This window comes from Ceratotherium simum, chromosome 40, assembly GCF_057802395.1.
Source record: "Ceratotherium simum simum isolate JZ-2026a chromosome 40, ASM5780239v1, whole genome shotgun sequence".
NCBI classification, from domain to species: domain Eukaryota; kingdom Metazoa; phylum Chordata; class Mammalia; order Perissodactyla; family Rhinocerotidae; genus Ceratotherium; species Ceratotherium simum.
The window spans coordinates 5,553,075-5,573,498 of record NC_141939.1 but is presented as its reverse complement, the minus strand read 5'-3'; the positions used below and the strand labels follow the sequence as shown (position 1 = coordinate 5,573,498).

Below are 20,424 nucleotides of genomic sequence, written 5' to 3'. Positions count from 1 at the left end.
TTCTAGATTTTTAAGGTGAGTGCTTAGATTATTGGTTGCAAAGCTTCTTTTCTAATATATGCAATTTAAAGCTATAAATTTCCCTCTAAGTGTCACTTTAGCTGTATACCATAAATTTTGATATGTCAAGGTTTTATTTTCATTCAGATCAAAATACTTTCTAAATCCCCTTGCAATTACTTCTTTCACCCATGTTGTTTAATTTTTACCTATTTGTAGATTTTTCAAATTTCCTTCTGTTGTTTGATTTCTAATTCAACTCCATTGTAGCAGAGAACAGATTTTGTATGATTTCAGACCTTTTAAATTTATCAATACTTGTTCATGGACTAGCACATGGCCTATCATGGGCAAGGTTTCATGTGTGCTTAAAAAGTATGGATTCTGCTCTTGTTAAGAGGAGTGTTTTATAGATGTCTGTGAGGTCAAGCTGGTTGATAGTGGTGTTCAAGTATTCTGTAGACTTGCATATTATCTGTCTAGTTGTTAGTTATTTCTATTCTTGATTTTAAATTACAGATTACTATATTGGTACATCAGTAGTATTTTTGGCCTGTAATTTTTTAGCAGGTATATTTTAAGATGTTTACTTATACATTGGTTATAAATCATACAAATATTGATTGGGAATAAATTGTATATATATATAATATCCCGTAAAATTTGCTTGTAATTCAACAAATTTTACTGAAACAGTGGTAAGTGCTAGGCATATCATTGAATAAAACAAAGCTTCTTCCCAATGAAGCTTACATTATAGAGAAGGACAGATAAAAAACAAATATATAATATGTTAGGTAGTAGTGAGTGTTGTGGAGAATAAATCAGAGTAAATAGGAAAGGGAGTACAGGGTTGCCAGGGGATGGTTAATCAGAGTGGTTTATTAGACCTATGGCCTCTACTTGCCTCTCCCCCACTCTTAATTGTTGGCAATAAGACAGGCAGTGTCTGAGATCTTGGGGCTTGCTTACTTTAAGTTAAGAGAGCACTTTTTCCTGAAATATTTTTTAAAGGCATGTGGAGACTTTTTAAAAGGTAGTGTCATCATCCAATTCTGAGAATGTATCTGTGAATCTAAAAATGAAGTATGTATATTCTAGAGGTATGTGAACAGTATGCTTGGGATAGGTGAGAAGGAAAGTGGGCATACATAGAAAAAGAAGAAAGAGCATTTTTTTTCCTGGAGAATCAAGTGTGCTTCATGGTTAAGTAAAATTAAATATGTTTATATTAATGCTAAGAGATACTGTTGCTACATACTGCAACATGGAGGAACCTTGAAAACATTACGCTAAGTGAAAGAAGCCAGTCACAAAGGACCACATGTTATATGATGCACTTACATAAAATGTCCAGATTATAAAAATCTATAGCGACAGAAAGTAGATTAGTAGTTGCCTAGGGCTGGGGGGAGAAGGGTATTAATGGGCGATGGCTAAGGTGTGCAGAGTTTCTTTTGGGGGTGATGAAAATGATCTAAAATTGAATGAGATGATGGCTGCACAATTCTGACTTTAAATAGGTGAATTGTATGTTATGTGAATTACACACACACACACACACACACACACAAACTAAGAGAGAGAAAAAAGTTAGATGTAAAAAACAAGCATTTCAGATTGTGCATATGGAACTGTGAGAGTACAAGGTCATGTAGCTTCTCTTAGGGATATATTAAGAAAGTTTAAGAAGCATAAAAGTGAGTTCAAATAAGCCACTAATATTGACAACAATTCACCAACATATACTCATATACACATAACAATTCATCAACATATATACTTGACTTTAGAATCAATTTACCAGTAGTGTATAAATTAAGTGAAACGATAGTAGTAAATTCCAATCTTGTTATTATAAATCAGTGATTTATAGAGTCCCATTTGAAAAGAAATACGTCTTTGTGAAATGTCATGGCAGTCAGTAAATTGCAACAAAGTCAATTGATTTCAGGGAAACTTTTAATTAAAATCAATCAATATATGAAATAACATCATTTTTGAATATGCTGTAGCTATTGTGTTCTGTAATACTGCAAAGAGAAAATATGTGAAATAGAAATCTGAGTGAAAAGATACTTTTTAAAATAGATTATAGAAATTTCCTTTTTTTTTGTTTTTTCCTAAGGAAGATTTGCCCTGAGCTAACATGTGTGCCCATCTTCCTCTACTTTATATGTGAGACACCTCCACAGCATGGTTGGTGAGTGGAGTAGGTCCACGCCTGAGATCCGAACCCACAAACCTGGGCCGCTGAAGTGGAGCGTGTGGAACTTTAACCACTTGGCTACGGGGCCGGGCCCTGGAAGTTTATTTCTAATGGTCCAGAGAATAAAACAGAAAGTTAGAAGCAAGCTCCTATGAAAGATAAATAAATGTTACAAATGTCAGAGACTTGAGACTGCTGTAAAACAGTTACCCACATGAAAAGAAGAAATTTTAAGCACCAGATCAAAAGAGAACATAAAATTAAAAGGACTGAATTTTAAATAACTTGAAGGAAGGTAAAAATTGGTTTTAAAAAATGTCTTTTAGGGGCCGGCCCAGTGGCATAGTGGTTAAGTTCACGCACTCCGCTTCGGCAGCCTGGGGTTCACAGATTTGAATCCCGGGCATGGACTTACGCACTGCTCTTCAAGCCATGCTGTGGTGGCGTCCCACATACAAAATAGAGAAAGATGGGCACAGATGTTAGCTCAGGGACAATCTTCCTCAGCAAAAAAAAAAAAAATGTCTTTTCTACGTAAATTTACGGTCTTCTTTCTAGTCGTTTCATTCCACCAATATTTACTTGGTGCCTACATCATAAGCTGAGATATAAATATCTATATCGTGTCCATGTTGTCAAGCTCAGAGTATAGATTAATAAATAAAATTGACAAGATCTCTGCCTTGTGAAATTTAAAACTAGTGTAAAGTGCAGTCCATAAAAACCCAAAAATAATATATACAAATATATATATAAATAACTGAATATTTAGTAAGTGCCATAAAAATAGTATGCAGTAAAAGACAAAAAACAAAGGTGACTTTTTAAACAAGATAGTCAAAGTCTCTCTGAAGATTTGACATTTGAGCCTAAATCTGATACAAAAATAAACAGAAAACACTAAAAGGAATATTGTAAGTTAATTGATGTTAATTAGAGCTTTGCCTCTGCCCGTAGACAGGGTATGTGTAAGATAATCCACTGGAATATGTCATACTGTGAAATTTTCTACTTTTGATATATTGTAGGGCGTATAATATGCTATCAATAGTACACGTGTAAGTCATAGATACCTGTGTACAAATTGGGAATGCATGATCAATGGGATGCTGAGCGGAAAAGCTTAGATCACACTGCTGTCCTGGATGAGTCCTGGTAAGACAGAGAGGTTGAATTAGCCAAACAGGCCATAGGTGGTCTCTGGAAAGAGGCCATCAAAATAAAGATGATAGCCAGTACCTCGATGGTTACCTTGTAAGTAACCTCTTATGACTTTGTATCATTGAGTTGATAGCATTGTTCAAGTCTTCTCTATCCTTACTCATTTTCTGTTTACCCGTTCTATCAAGTACTGAAAGATTACACTTGAAATCTCAAACAAAGATTGTGAAAGGCCAGTTATACGTTTAGCTTTCTTCAGAGGTGTCCCAGAACAATCCCCTTAGCTGATACGAGAAAGGATTGATTCTGTTGTAAATGACATCAATTTCAGTCATTTAAGCGAATCTTTTGCTAGTCACATCAGTTAGCATTTAACGTTAAGAATTACATGTGGTATTAGAAATGGATCACTTGTATTTTATAAATTTTATCACACATTACATAATAAATCTATGTTCACATAAGCTTATTCTTTCTGCGCCCCACCCCCCCGGACAGCCTTCTGGGAACAGGGAGCTGTTCCCTTTGTATTCCTGTTTCCTTGGATAGGCACATCACTGGCACTCAATAAATGCTCATCAAATTGAATTTCAGGTTGTTGGTAAACTCTTTAAAGTTTATATAAATCAGCCTTGATCATATTCTCCAAAACTATAGTCTGATTTATAGTAAGATACTCATTGGTTGGTTAAACATGTGGATGATAATTTATTCAAAAAGAGATCACTGTTTGGATTTATGTAGCGGAAGTAGAGGGTTTTGAGCTGTGTGCCAGTTGTATCTCCATAGTTCTTTGTTAAGAGTTTGAAGGATGTGGTCTTAATAAGATATCTTACTTCTAAGTCTTTAAATTTAACAGTAAAAATAGGAATTACTTTCAATTAACAGAAATTAAAGTTAAAATGCTTTTACAGAAAAACTTTTATAAAACAACTTTTTATAATTCAATAGTTTTGTAGTTTCAAGGTTAAGCTTTATCTTTTTTTTTTTTTTGAGGAAGATTGGCCCTGAGCTAACATCTGTTGCTAGTCTTCCTCTTTTTCTTTTTTCTCCCCAAAGCCCCAGCATATAGTTGTATATCCTAGTTAAGGGTCCTTCTGGTTCTTCTATGTGGGACGCCGCCTCAGCATGGCTTGATGAGCGGTGAGTAGGTCTGCGCCCAGGATCCAAACTGGTGAACCCCAGGCCACCGAAGCAGAACATGAGAACTTAACCACTATGCCACTGGGCCGGCCCCAAGCTTTATCTTTTTTTTTTTTTTTTTGTGAGGAGTACTAGCCCTGAGCTAACATCCGATGCCAATATTCCCCTTTTTTCTTGAGGAAGACTGGCCCTGGGCTAACATGCATGCACATCTTCCTCTACTTTATATGGGACGCCGCCACAGCATGGCTTAACAAGCGGTGCGTCGGTGCGCGCCCAGGATCCGAACCTGCGAATCCCGGGCCGCCGCAGCGGAGTGCGCACACTTAACTGCTGCGCCACCGGGCGGCCCCTTTATCTTTTTGTATCTCAGCTTTTAAGCTTTATCTTTTTTATCTTTGTTTTCCTCAAGTATTAAGTGTTTTGGCAGTCTTTATAATATAGATGATATTTGATGTATCATTGACTCCTTTTAACAATCGAGCATTTTAATATAAGCTGTCACTGTATTTAAAATTGAGAGAGAGTATTGGATCTTCACTGGTATATAATTTAAAAGTACATGGGTGTGATCAACGTTTATTTCTAACTGTGATTGAAGTGCTCTGGACTTGGGTTCTCATTATCAGCCTAATAATAATAGTACAGAATAATAACACAGCTTTTTATTACATAGTTTTATCATTTAATGTCATAGTCTCTGAGATAACATTTCCTCCCAACTTTTTTTTTTTGATAGGATAGGAAACAGAGTCTCAGAGGAGTGACCTGCTTTAGATTGTACATGCCAGTGGCTACAGAGGCAAATCTTGAACCTAGGTTATATGATTCCAAGTGGAAAAATCTTTCCCTATAGTATGCTGCATCTGTTTTTTATTCACTACTTATAGTTTGGCTTTTTCAGAAGAAGTAGAAATAGTTGCTGTGCTCAGTTTTTTCTAGTGAATTGAACATAGACAATTGAAAATAATAAAAACTTACAAATCTGCTTATTGTATTAGTAAGTACTCAATGATATATACTAGTGCAGCAAAGTAAAACACAGAAATGCAAATCCTGTAAGTTGTCTGGAAATTTAATGTGATGTTTTCAATGAATGTTTTAATCGTTTATTTTATTTTGAGTTCAGTATTAAAATTTAAATAAAAATATAAAAACATGAATGTAGATACAATGTTTTTTTCTTTCCTAGACAGATAGCGATTATGTACACGGTGTTGTAGCCAACCTGGAGAGAGAGTAAGTTCTTCTTAATTATGGAAATGAAAATACTTTAGTTACTATTATCTCTTGGCTTTTGGTAAAAGAAAATGCCTTCTTTTATAGTTCGTTTCTCTGTGGAGTTCAGTGTTCATTGGACCACCTATCATTGGTCTTTTACATTGTCATAAAGAAGGTGCATGTATATCCAGTCATCTGATGGGATAAATTGGTGTGTTTCATTAAGAAAAGACTTGAATATTGTATATATGTAACACTATCACATAACAGTCTTTAATCTTGAAGACAGTGAACATAGAGAGTCCTGTGAGATTACTTACATCGTTCACCCTCTGTTTACCAAGAAAAAAAATTTCTGCTGTCAGGGCAGATAGTCATGTAGCAGTTTCAAACCTCAATGTTAAACTATGTCTAAATCTTTTCTTCTATTCTGCAAAGATTGAGTAACCACTTACTGTGAGCAAGGCACATTGTAGGTAACAGATGGAAAGCTTAATGTTTCAGGTATCATTAGTTTTTATAATATTGCCTTCATAGTTTTAATAGTGATATCATAAAAATTAGTCTTGATATGGGTTTCTTCATTGAATTGTATCTATTTTTGCCCCCAAAAGATATATCTTCTGCTTAAAAAGAAAAGCAAAAGAGAAATCATTATTTGGCAAGTCTAGATTTAAAATAATGTGGCTCTATCTTTGTTTATCAAAAAGCTAAAACAAGAGATTTTAAAAATATATGCATAGTTCAGGATTAAATTGTGCATTTGTTAGATTTTTCCTCAAGTGCTCAATTTCTTGGCAGCCTTTCTATAAGCACAGTTTAGTATAGACTCCTTAAATATAGGAACAGGGCAATCATTATTGGTCCCCCTTCCCATAGAACACGTGGGCACATCTGTGGGGCTTATGCAGTAATTCTGTTGATTCTCTTCTTCCTCAGTGTGTAGGAAAACCAAGCCCAGAAAAAAGTGCAGTTCAGCACTAAGAACATTTGTGCGAAGGCAGGTTGTTGCATGAGCATTTTGTAGAGGTTTGCAAAAATGAAATAAGGGAGAATGCAAATGTGAAAGAAATTACATTTGAGTCAGTAAAGACTGATTAAAAACACTTTAGAACAGAGCCAGCCCTGATGGCCTAGTAGTTAAAATTTAGCGCTCTCACCACATCGGCGGCCTGGGTTACTTTACGGGTCGCAGAACCACACCACCTGTCTGTCAGTTGCCATGCTGTGGCAGTGGCTCACCTAGAAGTACTAGAAGGACTTACAGCTAGGATATACAACAATGCACTGGGGCTTTGGGGTGGAAAAAAAAGGAGGGGCAAAGATTGGCAACAGATGTTAGCTCAGGGCAAATCTTTCCCTGAAAAAAAACGAAAAAGAAAAACAAAACTTTAGAATGAAGTTTCTCAACCTTGGCACTATTGACATTTTGGGCTAGATAATTCTTTATTGTGAGGACTGTCATAAGCATTGTAGGATGTTTAAACAGCATCCCTGGTGTGTACCCACTAGATGTCCGTAGTACTCCCCCAGTTATGACAATCGAATGTCTCCAGACATTGCTCAGTGTGCCCTCAGGGGACAAGATCACCCCCTGAGGAACACTAGTTTAGAATGACATACAGTCTATAAGGCACAAATAAACCTTCCTGAGAATTGAAGAACTTTGATTTGTGTATAAATATATGTATATAGATACACACACATCCATTAGTTTGTTTTTCTTCAATTCCCTATTTTCTGTGACACCTTGATTTGATTTTTTTAAAATTTTAATACTTTTTAGGAATGTAATACCTACAGTTGGCCTAGGATTTCTATGCTACTCTAAGGATAGTGGCATTTTACATTGTTTTTTATGCATTATTTTTTTTAAAAAACTTCCTGCTATTGGAAAAGCCTGTGTTTTCTGACAAGTAAAATCAATGATAAGCTACTTCACTGAACACACTGTGACCATAACAGTATATCTTACTGATGTGTATTGTGTTAAACACAGTAAGTTGAGCATATCTTTAAGATAAATAAAATCCCAAAGAACTTAAATAACTCAGCTAACCTTTCTCACGATAGATTTTCTAAAGAAATCAGTTCTGGCTTGGTGGAAATAATATCACCTCCTGAAAGCTATTATCCTGACCTGACAAATTTAAAGGAGACATTTGGAGACTCTAAAGAAAGAGTAAGGTGAGCTTGTGTTGTTTAAAATCCCCCACCCTTGTGAGAATAACATATAATGAATGTAGTTCTTGTTCATTGAAGGTTAACATGTTTTAGGATTGAACTAATTAGTGAGAGCTAATAATTTTTGGTTATTTTATTGGAAATTTTATGGCGTCTCAGGTGACAGGTTGAATTTGGTTAACTTATTAATTTATATAACTGTGCTGCTCTCTGTTAGAACTTTTCTCAGGTATATTCAATGTAACATAATATAATTCAATATAACACAAAAGTTAGTCCAGGTAGAAATCTTGTGTCTGCATGCAACATAAATGAGAACTGATTCAATAAAAGTGATAAAAACAGTAATACTGTTCTGCATAATTATATTGCAATAGTGTAACTAGTCGATTGGATTTATTTGTCTCTGAATCTCTAAAATTGAAGGACGTAACTTTCATTGTGTTGTTATTAAAAACAAAGTAATCTAAGAGATATTGGCATTAATTTTGGGTTAACCAGAAAAAAAAAGAAAAAAAAGTATTTGGGGAGGAGATTTATTATATTTCTTGAGTTGTTAATTTGTCCCAAAGATAGATATGTTCACATAATTGTTTAATTGCCTCTCAATAAATATAATTTTATTTTTAAAAAGTTTTAGGTTGAATTTGGTAAAAAATTGTGGATAGTCTCATTAAATTCAGAACAGCTTATGAGGTATATTCTGGAGAAATTTACTTAGTATGATTCAAAACTTTAATTTTATCGCGTTGTAACCACTTCTCTCGTTCGGCATTAGTCAGTGTGTTTCTGTAGGCTACCAAGAATTCACTGAAAGGACTTAATATTGTAAATTTTAGTATGATATTTTGGGTTTTTAGGCATTCACTACATATTTATCAGTTTCTACCTGTATGCAAAACATAGCCCTAAGCACCAGAGTAGTGATCCACAGCGTATAACTTTTGAAGCACTAGTTCCCAGAACCATTAAGATATTACTGAAAAAAGGGCCTGTGGTCAAGGAAGTTTGGCAAATAGTGGATTAAAAATTTTTTTCAACAAATGTATTTACTGCTGGATGTTTCAATGCCTCTGATATACTAATATGTAACCAGAAGGGGAATATGTGTGCTTCCCAAACTTATTTGACATTAGACTCCTTTTTTCCTCAGGATGTCTTGAAGATTAGTGTTTTGGGGAATATTGATAAAGGCTTTATTAGAGAAAAGTGAATTCTCTTTCATTCTCTCTTAGGTGGATATATCATGTATGTGTGTATATCTATATCTATATCTATATGTCATATCCCTATATCTATATATCATATATACATCATGTCTATATAAAATATAGTATATATATAATATATTTATAAGATATTATACGTCTAATCTTATTCTGTTAAATTTGAGTCTGATTCCTAACTTATTTTTGAAAATTTTTATTTCAGGTGGAGAACAAAGCAAAACCTAGATTATTGTTTTCTAATGATGTATGCTCAGGAAAAGGGCATATATTACCTTCAGGTAAGTGTGGTTTTTCCTTTAATGTTTTTCACACTTTTAAAGAAAAGTAATATCAATGGTGTATTTTCATGAAAACAGGAAGTTTTAAAAGCATAAACCCTCTAAGATCTATGAGATCATAACCGTGTATCAGAGCAGAAGGGTCTGTCTTAGTCATTGGAAACGTGGGCTCTGCGGTTCTATCCTCTGGGTTAGTACAAACTGTAGCTCTCCACTTAGTGTTGTGACAGTGGACAGACAGGGCACCATCTCCTCCTTCCTGTTCTCCCATCCCTCCGTCTTCTCTCTCATCCTCCTCTCTCCACTGTTAAAAAGAACTAAGATTTAATTATTTGGCATATTTTACAGAAGGATTTCCATATAAGTTTTTAGAGGTCTTATGGTAGGCTAGTTTTTTGTATGCTACAATACATTTACATTTATATTGAAGATAATAAAACTGACATTTAATTCTAATGGTCCCACTTTTAGCAACATAGCTAAAAGAATGTCTATAATGATATGGATTTTAAGGTAGTCAGGTAGGCAACAACTTAAAAATTCTAAGAAGCTCTTATTTCTTCGAAATCTCAATCTCGTTAATGACTTAAGCTTGAATTTCACAATTGGAATTTCATTTCTTTAACCAAAGGTCTTTATCCCTTGTTCAAAATGCAAATACTCCTGAGAGGTATAGCACACTAAGCCTGTCAGTTACTTTTTTCAGTATAAAAAGTTTGTTAGATCCTTTCCTGGGAGGATGTTTTGATGAGAGTGGCAAGAAGAGGCTGTGAGTCCCCATATCAGAAAGAAAATGGTTGAGCAGCCGCTGGCAGGGGTTGGGGAGGGGAAGAAAGAAGGAAAAAAGCCTGGCATCACGTGGGAAGGCGGACCTATTGAGGACAGACTTGGTCTCCTTTAACATTTTACCTCCAACCAGCTGCATTCAAATGTGCGTGAACCCTTCCTTGGTTCACAGGATGGGGAATGTGAATGATGTAGGGTCAGAATATAACACTGTGTATAACAGTCAACAACAGTTGTGCGTATAAAAACACAATATCCTAGATTTAGATAGTACATTTCCTTTAAATACCTTAGAGAAGTCTTATGTTAATTTCATAATAGTAATAATTTCAAAACATTTTATGTTAACATATCTCAAATATTATAGTTGAACCTTGCTGTTTGTTCTAGGGCCAGTATATAAATATTTACATTATGATCGAGAACTTTATAGAGAGAATTTAAAAGTGTAGTTAGATCGCTTTTAAAATTTGTTTTAAATTTCTCTCCAAGGAGGGAATTAATGGAAGCTTGAAGCTTTTTTGTGGAGTATAGAAAAAGTAAATATTTAGGAAATTAAGGAAAGGATGAGGTTAAGAAAGAGGATGGTAAGGAGAACTTCCCCCAAGCAGGGTCAGTACATGAGATACTGTAACAGCAGCAGCTATGAACTAACAGTTATTGCATGCTTATCGTGTGTCAGGCATTGTTCTTTACAATTTATGCTTTATACATCTTAACTCATTTAAGGCAACCCTTTTTTATAAGAACAGAATCGTATTGTACATACTCTCTTATAGCCTGTTTTGCTGTCACTTAACATAGTGTTGACACCTTTATATGACAGTAATTATAAATTGGTATAATTTTTAATTGCTTCTTGAAGTGATTCAGATTATTCAGATATCATAATGACTTTGTTGTTGGTCATTTAAATTGTTTCCAACTTTTTACCTGTTTCAAAGATGAATCCAATGGACATTCTTAAAATTACTCTATTTGCCAAAAACTTATGCCTCAGAAAAGAGAGAATTGCTTTACATTGAAGACTTTACGTAATCTCATATTATACAGAATTCTATCAGTGAGTTCATTATGATCTACAAAGTATTGGTGGGAAAAACACATTTGCCTGAAAAGTCCTCAGTTTAATGCTAGTTTTGAGTGTTTGTGAAGGATAGAAATCACTTGGGAAATTTGGGGAAAATCAGGGTGAGGGGTGAAGAAGCAAAGGAATTTAGCCCAGACTTCATGATTATCCTAGGAATGTGACTTCATGGTTGCATTTGTTGGGGGTGTGTTACCCAAGACTTTTAAAGAGTGCCTTTAAAAAGGTAGTAGAGGGGGCCGGCCCCGTGGCTTAGCAGTTAAGTGCCCGCGCTCCGCTGCTGGCGGCCTGGGTTCGGATCCCGGGCGCGCACCGACACACCGCTTGTCCGGCCGTGCTGAGGCCGCGTCCCACATACAGCAACTAGAAGGATGTGCAACTATGACATAACAACTATCCACTGGGGCTTTGGGGAAAAAAAGAGGAGGAGGATTGGCAATAGATGTTAGCTCAGAGCCGGTCTTCCTCAGCAAAAAGAGGAGGATTAGCACGGATGTTAGCTCAGGGCTGATCTTCCTCACAAAATATATGAATAAATAAAATGAAAAATAAAAATAAAAAGGGAGTAGAGCCAGAGGTTACTCTGTGGTCATCATAGACATAAACAAGGGAAGAAGAAAACGTCAGTTGTCCTAGTGCTATGCTTATGGCTTGGAATGAAGTTTCCAGTGACAGCATCATACACAGTTTCATAAAGTGCTGTATCACGAATAACTTGGAATTGAAGACAGTGTCTTCTGGAAAACTGACGATTCAAGTGCTTCATAGGTGGTGCTGTGTAATTCTTCCTGTATCACATAATGAAGCACTGCATGTCTCATTGTGCCACTTTTAGTGATGCTGAGATTAGTCAGTGGGTTTAGTGGTGTTAGCCTCATCTCTCCTTTATAAAGCTCCCCAGCATCCATTCCTCCTATGGTTTCAGCATCTGTTCATTATTTTTCTGCAGACCAATTATTTCATTAGAGGGTGCCAAGTGGTAATTTTCTAATTCTGTAATTTCTAATTTTCTTATAAGATGAGTTCTATAAAAAACTTTCCCTCCTAAACTATTTGGTTACCTTGAAAAATAGTTCACAGAGGAAAGACAGAATAAATGCTTGATTTTCTCTTTATTAATTTTTTATTCTCTTTTTTTTTGGTGAGGAAGATTGGCCCTGAGCTAACACCAGTTGCCAATCTTCCTCTTTTTGCTTGTGGAAGAGTGGCCCTGAGCTAACATCTGTGCCCATCTTCCTCCATTTTGTATGTGGGACACCGCCACAGCATGGCGTGATGAGCAGTACAGGTTTGTGCCTGGGATCCGAACCTGCAAACCCCGGGCTGCTGAAGTGAAGCGCACCAAACTTAACCACTGTACCACCTGGCTGGCTCCTCTTTATTAATTTTTAAAGTTGGTACCCTAGCACTCTCCAGTGGTGGCTATTTTTAAAGTATCGTTATGAACTCATGGATTTTTAAAATATGTTTGATTTGCCTCAATCCTTGCAATCATTATTCATGTTGATGCTTACATTGGTACATCATAAGCCAGTGAGAATCTCTTCAAACTGGCTCTTGTATTCTTTCCATATAAGTCTAATAATCTTTGATCACTTCTTTGCTCACTGATGCATCTTGCATGTTTCCTATTCCAGATCTGGAATCAGCTATTTCTCTAAGGATCCTGTTCCTTCTGTAAAGATCCTGTTCCTTTTAGAGGCGTATGGTATTTAAGACACAAGCTGGGTGCTTGAGATGCTCCTTGCTATTCTAGTGTCTTTGCTTGTAGTCCTTTCAGCAAGGAAAAGGGATTTTACTTTTCAGAGAAAAAAATCACAAGTTTATATTGATATTCCCAATTGAAATTGGGAATAAACCCTAAGGGTTTTTACTTAACTTTTTTGAATTTATACATATATTTATTTTCTCTTAGTTTTTAATAACATTATCCTAATAACAGTTCTTTTATTCTATAATATACCTACAATAGTTTCAAAATAACAATACCAATATCACTACTAACAATTAGACTACTGAATGCAATTTAAATATTCTTTGTTCTTTTTTTCCCCTTAGGATATATCCTGGTATGGATATATAGTCAAAATTTTGTTTGAAAATCACTTGCAGTAATTCTTTATATTGTGTGACTGTACTGTCAACTTGATATGAAACTAGGTTCATTTGTTTCATTTTGTATTCAGTTTTTAGGATTTTGTTTTTCTTTTTAGTTGTACAAAACATAACATTCCAAAATCAAAACTTACAAAAAACAAGATACATTCACAGAAGTCTCACTTTTAGGGCTGTCCACTTCACCCTGTTTCCTCTTTCCCCCATGGGTAACCACCATTAGTTTTTGGTTTCTCCTAATACTTTTAAAAACTTTAAGCAAAAGTGTATATATAATATTCCACCTCTTCTTGATACTATATTTGCATACTGTAAAAACAGTATTTTGCATCTTGTTTTTAGCTTCCGTCTGTAAACTAGCGATCACTAATGAAATATGTGTTAGATTTTTCAAAAAGTGGCTCTTGCCATGACGAAACACTGATGTCAGAGAAGCACGTATATTCACTAAAAAACCTGTACATGAAGGTTCATGGCAGCTTTATTCATAATAGCCAAAATCTGGAAACAACTCAAATATTCTTCAGCAGGTGAATGGTTAAACAAACTGTGGTACATCCATACCATGGAATACTAAATAATGAAAAGAAACAAACTATTGATACATACAACTTCTTGGATCTTAGGGAGATTATGCTGAGTTTAAAAAGCCAATCTTAAAAGGTTACATAGTGTATGATTCCATTTATGTAGCATTCTTGAAATAACAAATTTGCGGTCGTGTGCCATATAAGGACGTTTCAGTCAACGATGGCCCGCAACGATGGCCCGCATATACGACAGAGGTCTCATAAGATTAGTACCATATAGCCTGGGTGTGTAGTAGGCTATACTATCTAGATTTGTGTAAGGACACTGTGATGTTCGCTCAACGACGAAATCACCTAAGGACGCATTTCTCAGAACATATCCCCATTGTTATGCGACACATGACTGTGTAGAGATGGAGAACAGACTGTTGGTTACCAGAGTCTAGGAAGGGAGAGGAAAGGAGGGAGATGGCTGTGGATATAAAGGGTAACTCGAGAATCCTTGTGATGAAACTGTTCTGTCTCCTAACTGTAGTGGTGGTCACACAAATCTACACATGATAAAATTGCATGGAACTAAATACACACGCACGCACATGCACACACACACACCACTGAATGCATGTAAAACTGGTGAAATTAAATAAGGTCAATGAATTGTATCAAAGTCAATTTACTGGTTGTGATATTGTACTGTAGTTATATTGGAGGATGTTATGTTGAAGGAAACTGAGTGAAAGGTCTTTGGGATCTCTCTGTATTATTTCTTACAGCTGCATATGAATCTACAATTATCTTAAAATAAAAAGTCTTTTAAAAAGTGAAGTTGCTTGATGATATGTGCAAGGAACAAAGTAATTTTTTTAATTTAATATAAAAAATGTGAATTTATGTGTGGTAACCAAAATTAGTGTACTAAATTTTAAGTAGGCATTTGACTATTTCATCTATATCTCTGTATATTTAAATTAGTCCCCAATTTGTTTTTTAATTTACTTATTGGAAAAATGTGGAATTGCCTGATAATAGGGATCATCTTTCCTTTGGGCATATATGGGAAACATTTAGGTTTGAGCTTGGGCGTCTGTTCTTTCAGAACGCAAGGGTAGGTGCCAGCATAGCTCTTTGCTTTGTCTAGTTTTCCCTCCAGCTTGCCTAAAAGCTCTGAGTGCATAAAACATGTCTTTTTTGTTCACTGAAATATTCCCAGGGTTTAGTACAGTGTCTGGAACATAATAGACGCTCAATACGTATTTGGTGATTCAGTGTCATTTTTCCAAGTACTACTCCTGTTTCTTCAAAGGTAGGAAGGAGAAAGGTTATAGGACTTAAAGACATGAAAAATCTAAGTACTAAAATAAGTGAAAATTACTTAGCAGGTAACTAGAAATGATAACATGAAATTAAGAAAAGGAAAAGTTTTCTTAGGATATTAAAATCATCTGTGACTTTAAAATTTTATGAAAGGAGATTCTGGGGAGGAAGTCTTTGTAGACACTCATGATCCCTGATCTCTGTCACCTCCCCATGGAACTGGTAAAAATTCCAAGCATAGATAACACGTGGTGCTGGCAGAGCACATGGGGTTAACTGGCACTCTGAATTGCTACAGCTTCTTAAGTATTTTGAAGATATCTTTTAAATTATGAAAAGGGAACTTTTAGGAATCTGTCCTACAGAAGTGAAAAGCGCTAATATGTACGTATAAGCGTATTTATTGCAGCATTTGTTTGCATTGACAAAAAATGAGAAACAACCTGGATGTCTGCCTATGAGCGGGGGCGAGTTGTATGAATTGTTATACATTGATACCATGGTACATTATGCATCTACTAAAAGGATGATCTAAATATATATTTGTTAACCTGGAAAGATATTCATGATATACTAAGAGAAAAAAGCCAGTTTCACAATATGGTCCTCTTTTTATAAAAATGTAAAGGTGGATGGGAACCTTAAGTATGTATGGGTCTATGTGTGATGTATGTCCCTACAGAAGGTGTCGAATGGGTGCACACCCAGCTTTTAACATTGGTCACCTCAACTAGCAGGGTGGAGGGCAGAGAAGGAAAACCGCTAGCTTTTTCTTTGACTTTCTCTTTGACTTGGTACATGTATTATGTGAAAAGCAAAAAAATTTAAAAGGCCTGTAAAAATTCTTTTCCTTTGAAAAGAAGAAAAAAAAGATGGTGTGAAGTCATGTTGGGCACTATGAAAGGACCAAAAAGGGGTAATTCATGGAGTGGCATTGTTATTTCCCACAGGGAGGGAGTGGGTTAGTTGACTTGCCATGTGCATCTTCCATTTTGTTTTCCTCATTTTCTTTTAATAAAATTTTTGTTTATGTTTTCATCCTTTATGACCATCGTTTTCTTGATTTTCATTATAAAATGTGCTTGAGTTTTTCCATAATAAAGAACATCCTTCTGAGCAACTAGAAGGATGTGCAACTATGACATACAACTATCTACTGGGGCTTTGGGGAAAAAATAAATAAATATGTAAAATTAAAAAAAAAAAAAAAAAAAGAACATCCTTCTGTCTAAATCTTTCCTTCTCTTTCTGATTTATTAATATGATTGTTCAATTTTCTGTAGCTTGAAGATGATATTATTGTCAAACAGAATTACTTTAACACTATAAAAAATTTTGCACTTCAACTTTCTTCTGAGGAATGGATGATACTCGAGTTCTCCCAGCTGGGCTTCATTGGTAAGAAAAGTGTCAGATTTATCTACTTTTCAGAAATAACTGTGACTCTTGGAATCTTAAACTAATTGGTTTTTAAACTTAAATTTGTGTTTTTTCTTTGTACATGGATTGCTGTTGAGGAAATTTAACTTAGGTAAACTTCCATGTATGAAATGGTGCAAGTCAACTCAAAATAGTATTTGGAGACTCTTCTAAGATTGTGATGTTGACTCTAGAGTAGTTCTCCTCTGACTCCTCCAGTTCCTCTCTTATAGCCCAGTGCTTTTGCAAATTGGGGTCATTTTAAAAAGAATGCCACACTAACAGTTTTATAGTATGAATTCGTGGTGTTTCATGTAGTATATGATGTTCTTGTTCAGTGATTAATTTGTATTCATATGTTGCTTTCATTGACTAGTCAGGGTGCTCATTTTAAAAGTTATTTTTCACTAAAATTCCTAAATTATCCTACTAAAGAGAATATGTTTAAAGTTGAAGAATTCAAGGAAATTTACAGGTTTTAAAAAACACCCAGAGGATAACATTTCACTTCCTATGGTACTTTAAAACTTGAACTATTAGAGGCTGGGGGCTTTGACCTTGTTGATCATTTATCTCAAAACTGAAGAGTCAAAAAACATCTTTACTTGTGAAGGTTTCAGTGAAGACAGAATTAGGAGTCCTTGTTTTTTTGCATTTATTGATTTAATTAAAATTTTTTTACCTAAACTTCTTAAGTTTCTTTTTTTATGGGAAGAATCTTAATAAGACATAAAGGAGAAATCTTTGACTTACTTCCTGACTCCTTTGAGCCAGTAGTTGTCTGATAGATTTTGTAATAGAGAAAGTCAGGAGTTCAGTATTTCCATTTATACCCAGGTGACAACTCGGAATGTTTAGCTAATGCAAGTTTGTTTGTTTTTGATAAGACAAGTGGGGAAATTATTCATAGTGATTTATAGTTGAAAGCATAGCTTTTATGTATTTGTTGTATAGATTTCACTTATTTAAGCCATTTTTTTTTAAAGCTGGTGTTGTCCTGATTTAATTGAGGTTAAGAGACAACTTAATAATGGATACTTGATTTTTTTTTTTTAATGAGATTTTTGTGTTTTTTTGGGGGGGGAAGATTGGCCCTGAGCTAACATCTGTTGCCAATCTTCCTCTTTTTCTCTTTTTTTTTCTCCCCAAAGCCCCCAGTACATAGTTGTATATCCTAGTTGTAGGTCCTAGTTCTTCTGTGTGGGACGCCACCTCAGCATGGCTTGATGAGCGGTGAGTAGGTCTGCACCTGGGATCTGAACAGGCGAACCCTGGGCCGCCAAAGCAGAGCGTGCGAACTTAACCACTGCGCCACCAGGCCTGCCCCTATTGAAGCCATTTTGATGCTTGGTTTCTTTATTACAGCTATTGACTGGGAATATCTTTTCAGGTAAAATGTTTCAAGCGCCAGACCTCACTCTGATTGTAGAATTCATATTTATGTTCTATAAGGAGAAACCCATTGATTGGCTCTTGGACCATATTCTCTGGGTGAAAGTCTGCAACCCTGAAAAAGATGCAGTAAGTTAATTTCTTATGAAGGTGGAAGAGGCTTCTTATCTATATTTTGTGAAAATGACTTCTAGGGAGCCAGATTTTATAAATGAACAATTAATAGGTAGCTGAAAGAAAACAATGTTTCCACTTAACATTTCAAGTGCTTGACTTCTTTCTTGAACTGACAAAAGGTTCCTATAGTAGAGAGACTTTTAAATAGCAGAGGAAAATCCTGTAAATCAGTGAAGCTCACTCTTTAAATTGCTGATAAATGTTTATAGTGTCTTCAGGCTCTGGTATTTCGTTCCTGTTGGCTCTAGATGTTGATCATGTCTGTCCTGTATGGGGTGTTGTTTCAGTTTTCTTCATATTCTTCATATTCTCTGTCAGCTTTCTTTTTTCAAATACTTTTTGGGGACAGTATCAGACCCCAACACATCCAGAAATAAGGAATAAAATAGAAGTAATATTTTTTATACTAAAATATGTTTTATACTAAACATGTTTTATACTAAACATACTAATATGTTTTACACTAAAACAATGGCAAGTCAAAAAAGTACCTTTCCCTGTGTTACTTGCAAGAAACCAATGGCCATACTAAAGTGACCTTTGGGATGATGGTGGCAAGTAAGTAGGTAAACGATGATTTTTGCTTTGATTATTCAAATATCAAGTTATTTCCACAGAAATCTTATTATAAAGGTAATTAGATATGTTTTCCTTGTCCAATTAGATATACCTCTGAAAAGAAAAACAAATTTTATTTATTTGGTGTAAGCATAAATAAAATATGAATGTACACATTCTTAAAAGTGAATGTCAATTTTGACGTGTAATAACAAGGAAATATTTATTATAAGCATATGTCATTATAAGGTTGATTTAACATTCATTCTAACAAATAAACATTTAATTTTACTTCATGAATTTATATTCCATAGAATAGTTTGATCATCCTACTTGGCAGTTAGTTTTTAGGACTCTGTCCTCTGGTGTCTGTAAGCTATTGTTGCATTCTCTTTGTTTTTTTTAAAAAATAACCACTTTCATAGAACAAAACATGGAATATAGCAGAATAGCAGAGTATCTACTTTCCAACAATGATTGAACGTATAAATTGATTTGAACAGCTCATTTTTATGATGTAAGCCCTTGCCTGTATTTTCTTTGTGATTTATAAGAATTTTTATTGTAGGACAAAAAAGTTAATGTCATCTTTACGCTCCTACAATATACTTGCATTTAATTGGTCCCGTGCAGTTTTATCTAATATATAGTTTGGTTCTAAAATGGTCCTGTGAGGTGAAAATCTCTAATAGTAAAAATGAAAACCCTTTAAATCATCTATATCTTTCAGTACATAACCCTTTGGACAGTTGTATCTGTTCTTTCACTTTTCCTCAGGCCATGTTTGTCTGTGGCCCATAATTCTTCGGTTGCTTCCACTAGGATGCCGAGGAAGCTGTCACCATAGACTTGCTGGCCTCCGGAACCATATCGCTTTGACAGTGGTCTGGGGAACCCCTCAGAGCATTTGCACATTCTCCCAAAGGCTGTCAACCTACTTTCACTCTTCAGGCCCCAGTGTGTCCATTGCCTGTTGGGTGGTGGGCTCTGTCTCAGTCGCTGTTTGTTCTTTTCTTCTCACCCTCTTTGTCCTCCACTTTGCTCTTCCCCTTTAGTCTCCTTCCCTTCCCTTCCCTCTCCCTCTCCTTCCACTTGACTAGTTGAATTTGTGTAAATAAAATATACCATTTCACCTCTATTCTACTGTTAGTAATAATGTCAATGAAGTAAAACTTCTTGAGAAAAATCAGGCATTTTAACACCCAGTAAATTATTGGAGGTCTTTCAAAGTGGAAATGTCTTATAAATATGTCTTTTTCAATATGTTCTTAGCTCAAAACTTAAAAAAGTCGTTGAAAATGAAGAGAGTTTGTAAAAGCATGGCAGGATAGCCATGACTGTCTTGAAGCACTGCACTAACACACAGCGAGAGCCCTGCTAGTGTTATGGATTTCACACGGTACAATCAAGCGTGAGGACAGGTTGTCGTCTGAAGTCTGGGCCATGAGGCGCTTGGAGTTGAAGCATAGGTGTCCCTTAACTGTGCTGAGATAGATTTGTCTGTGGAATGCTTAATGTCGTTTACTTGCTTGTAATCAAGTTATTGCCTTGCATTTTCAAATTGCTTTCATGCAACAAAATGTGCATTTTAGTATTTACAAATTCTTTATTATATTATCTG

General features: G+C 35.3%; 1 protein-coding gene across 4 annotated transcripts in view; it reads left to right on the top strand.

The window, feature by feature from the left end:
• The window catches only part of MGAT4A (alpha-1,3-mannosyl-glycoprotein 4-beta-N-acetylglucosaminyltransferase A), a 127,618-nt gene that overhangs the window by 81,482 nt on the left and 25,712 nt on the right, over positions 1 to 20,424 (top strand). For 3 of the 4 annotated variants that reach the window (XM_087426195.1, XM_087426194.1, XM_087426196.1), the window contains 5 exons: positions 5,706 to 5,752; positions 7,808 to 7,921; positions 9,350 to 9,425; positions 16,541 to 16,655; positions 18,067 to 18,197. In XM_087426195.1, coding sequence (XP_087282321.1) covers positions 5,706 to 5,752; positions 7,808 to 7,921; positions 9,350 to 9,425; positions 16,541 to 16,655; positions 18,067 to 18,197 — 483 coding nt within the window. The remainder of the gene's footprint in view (positions 1 to 5,705; positions 5,753 to 7,807; positions 7,922 to 9,349; positions 9,426 to 16,540; positions 16,656 to 18,066; positions 18,198 to 20,424) is intronic. The other variant, XM_087426197.1, reaches the window with a different exon arrangement.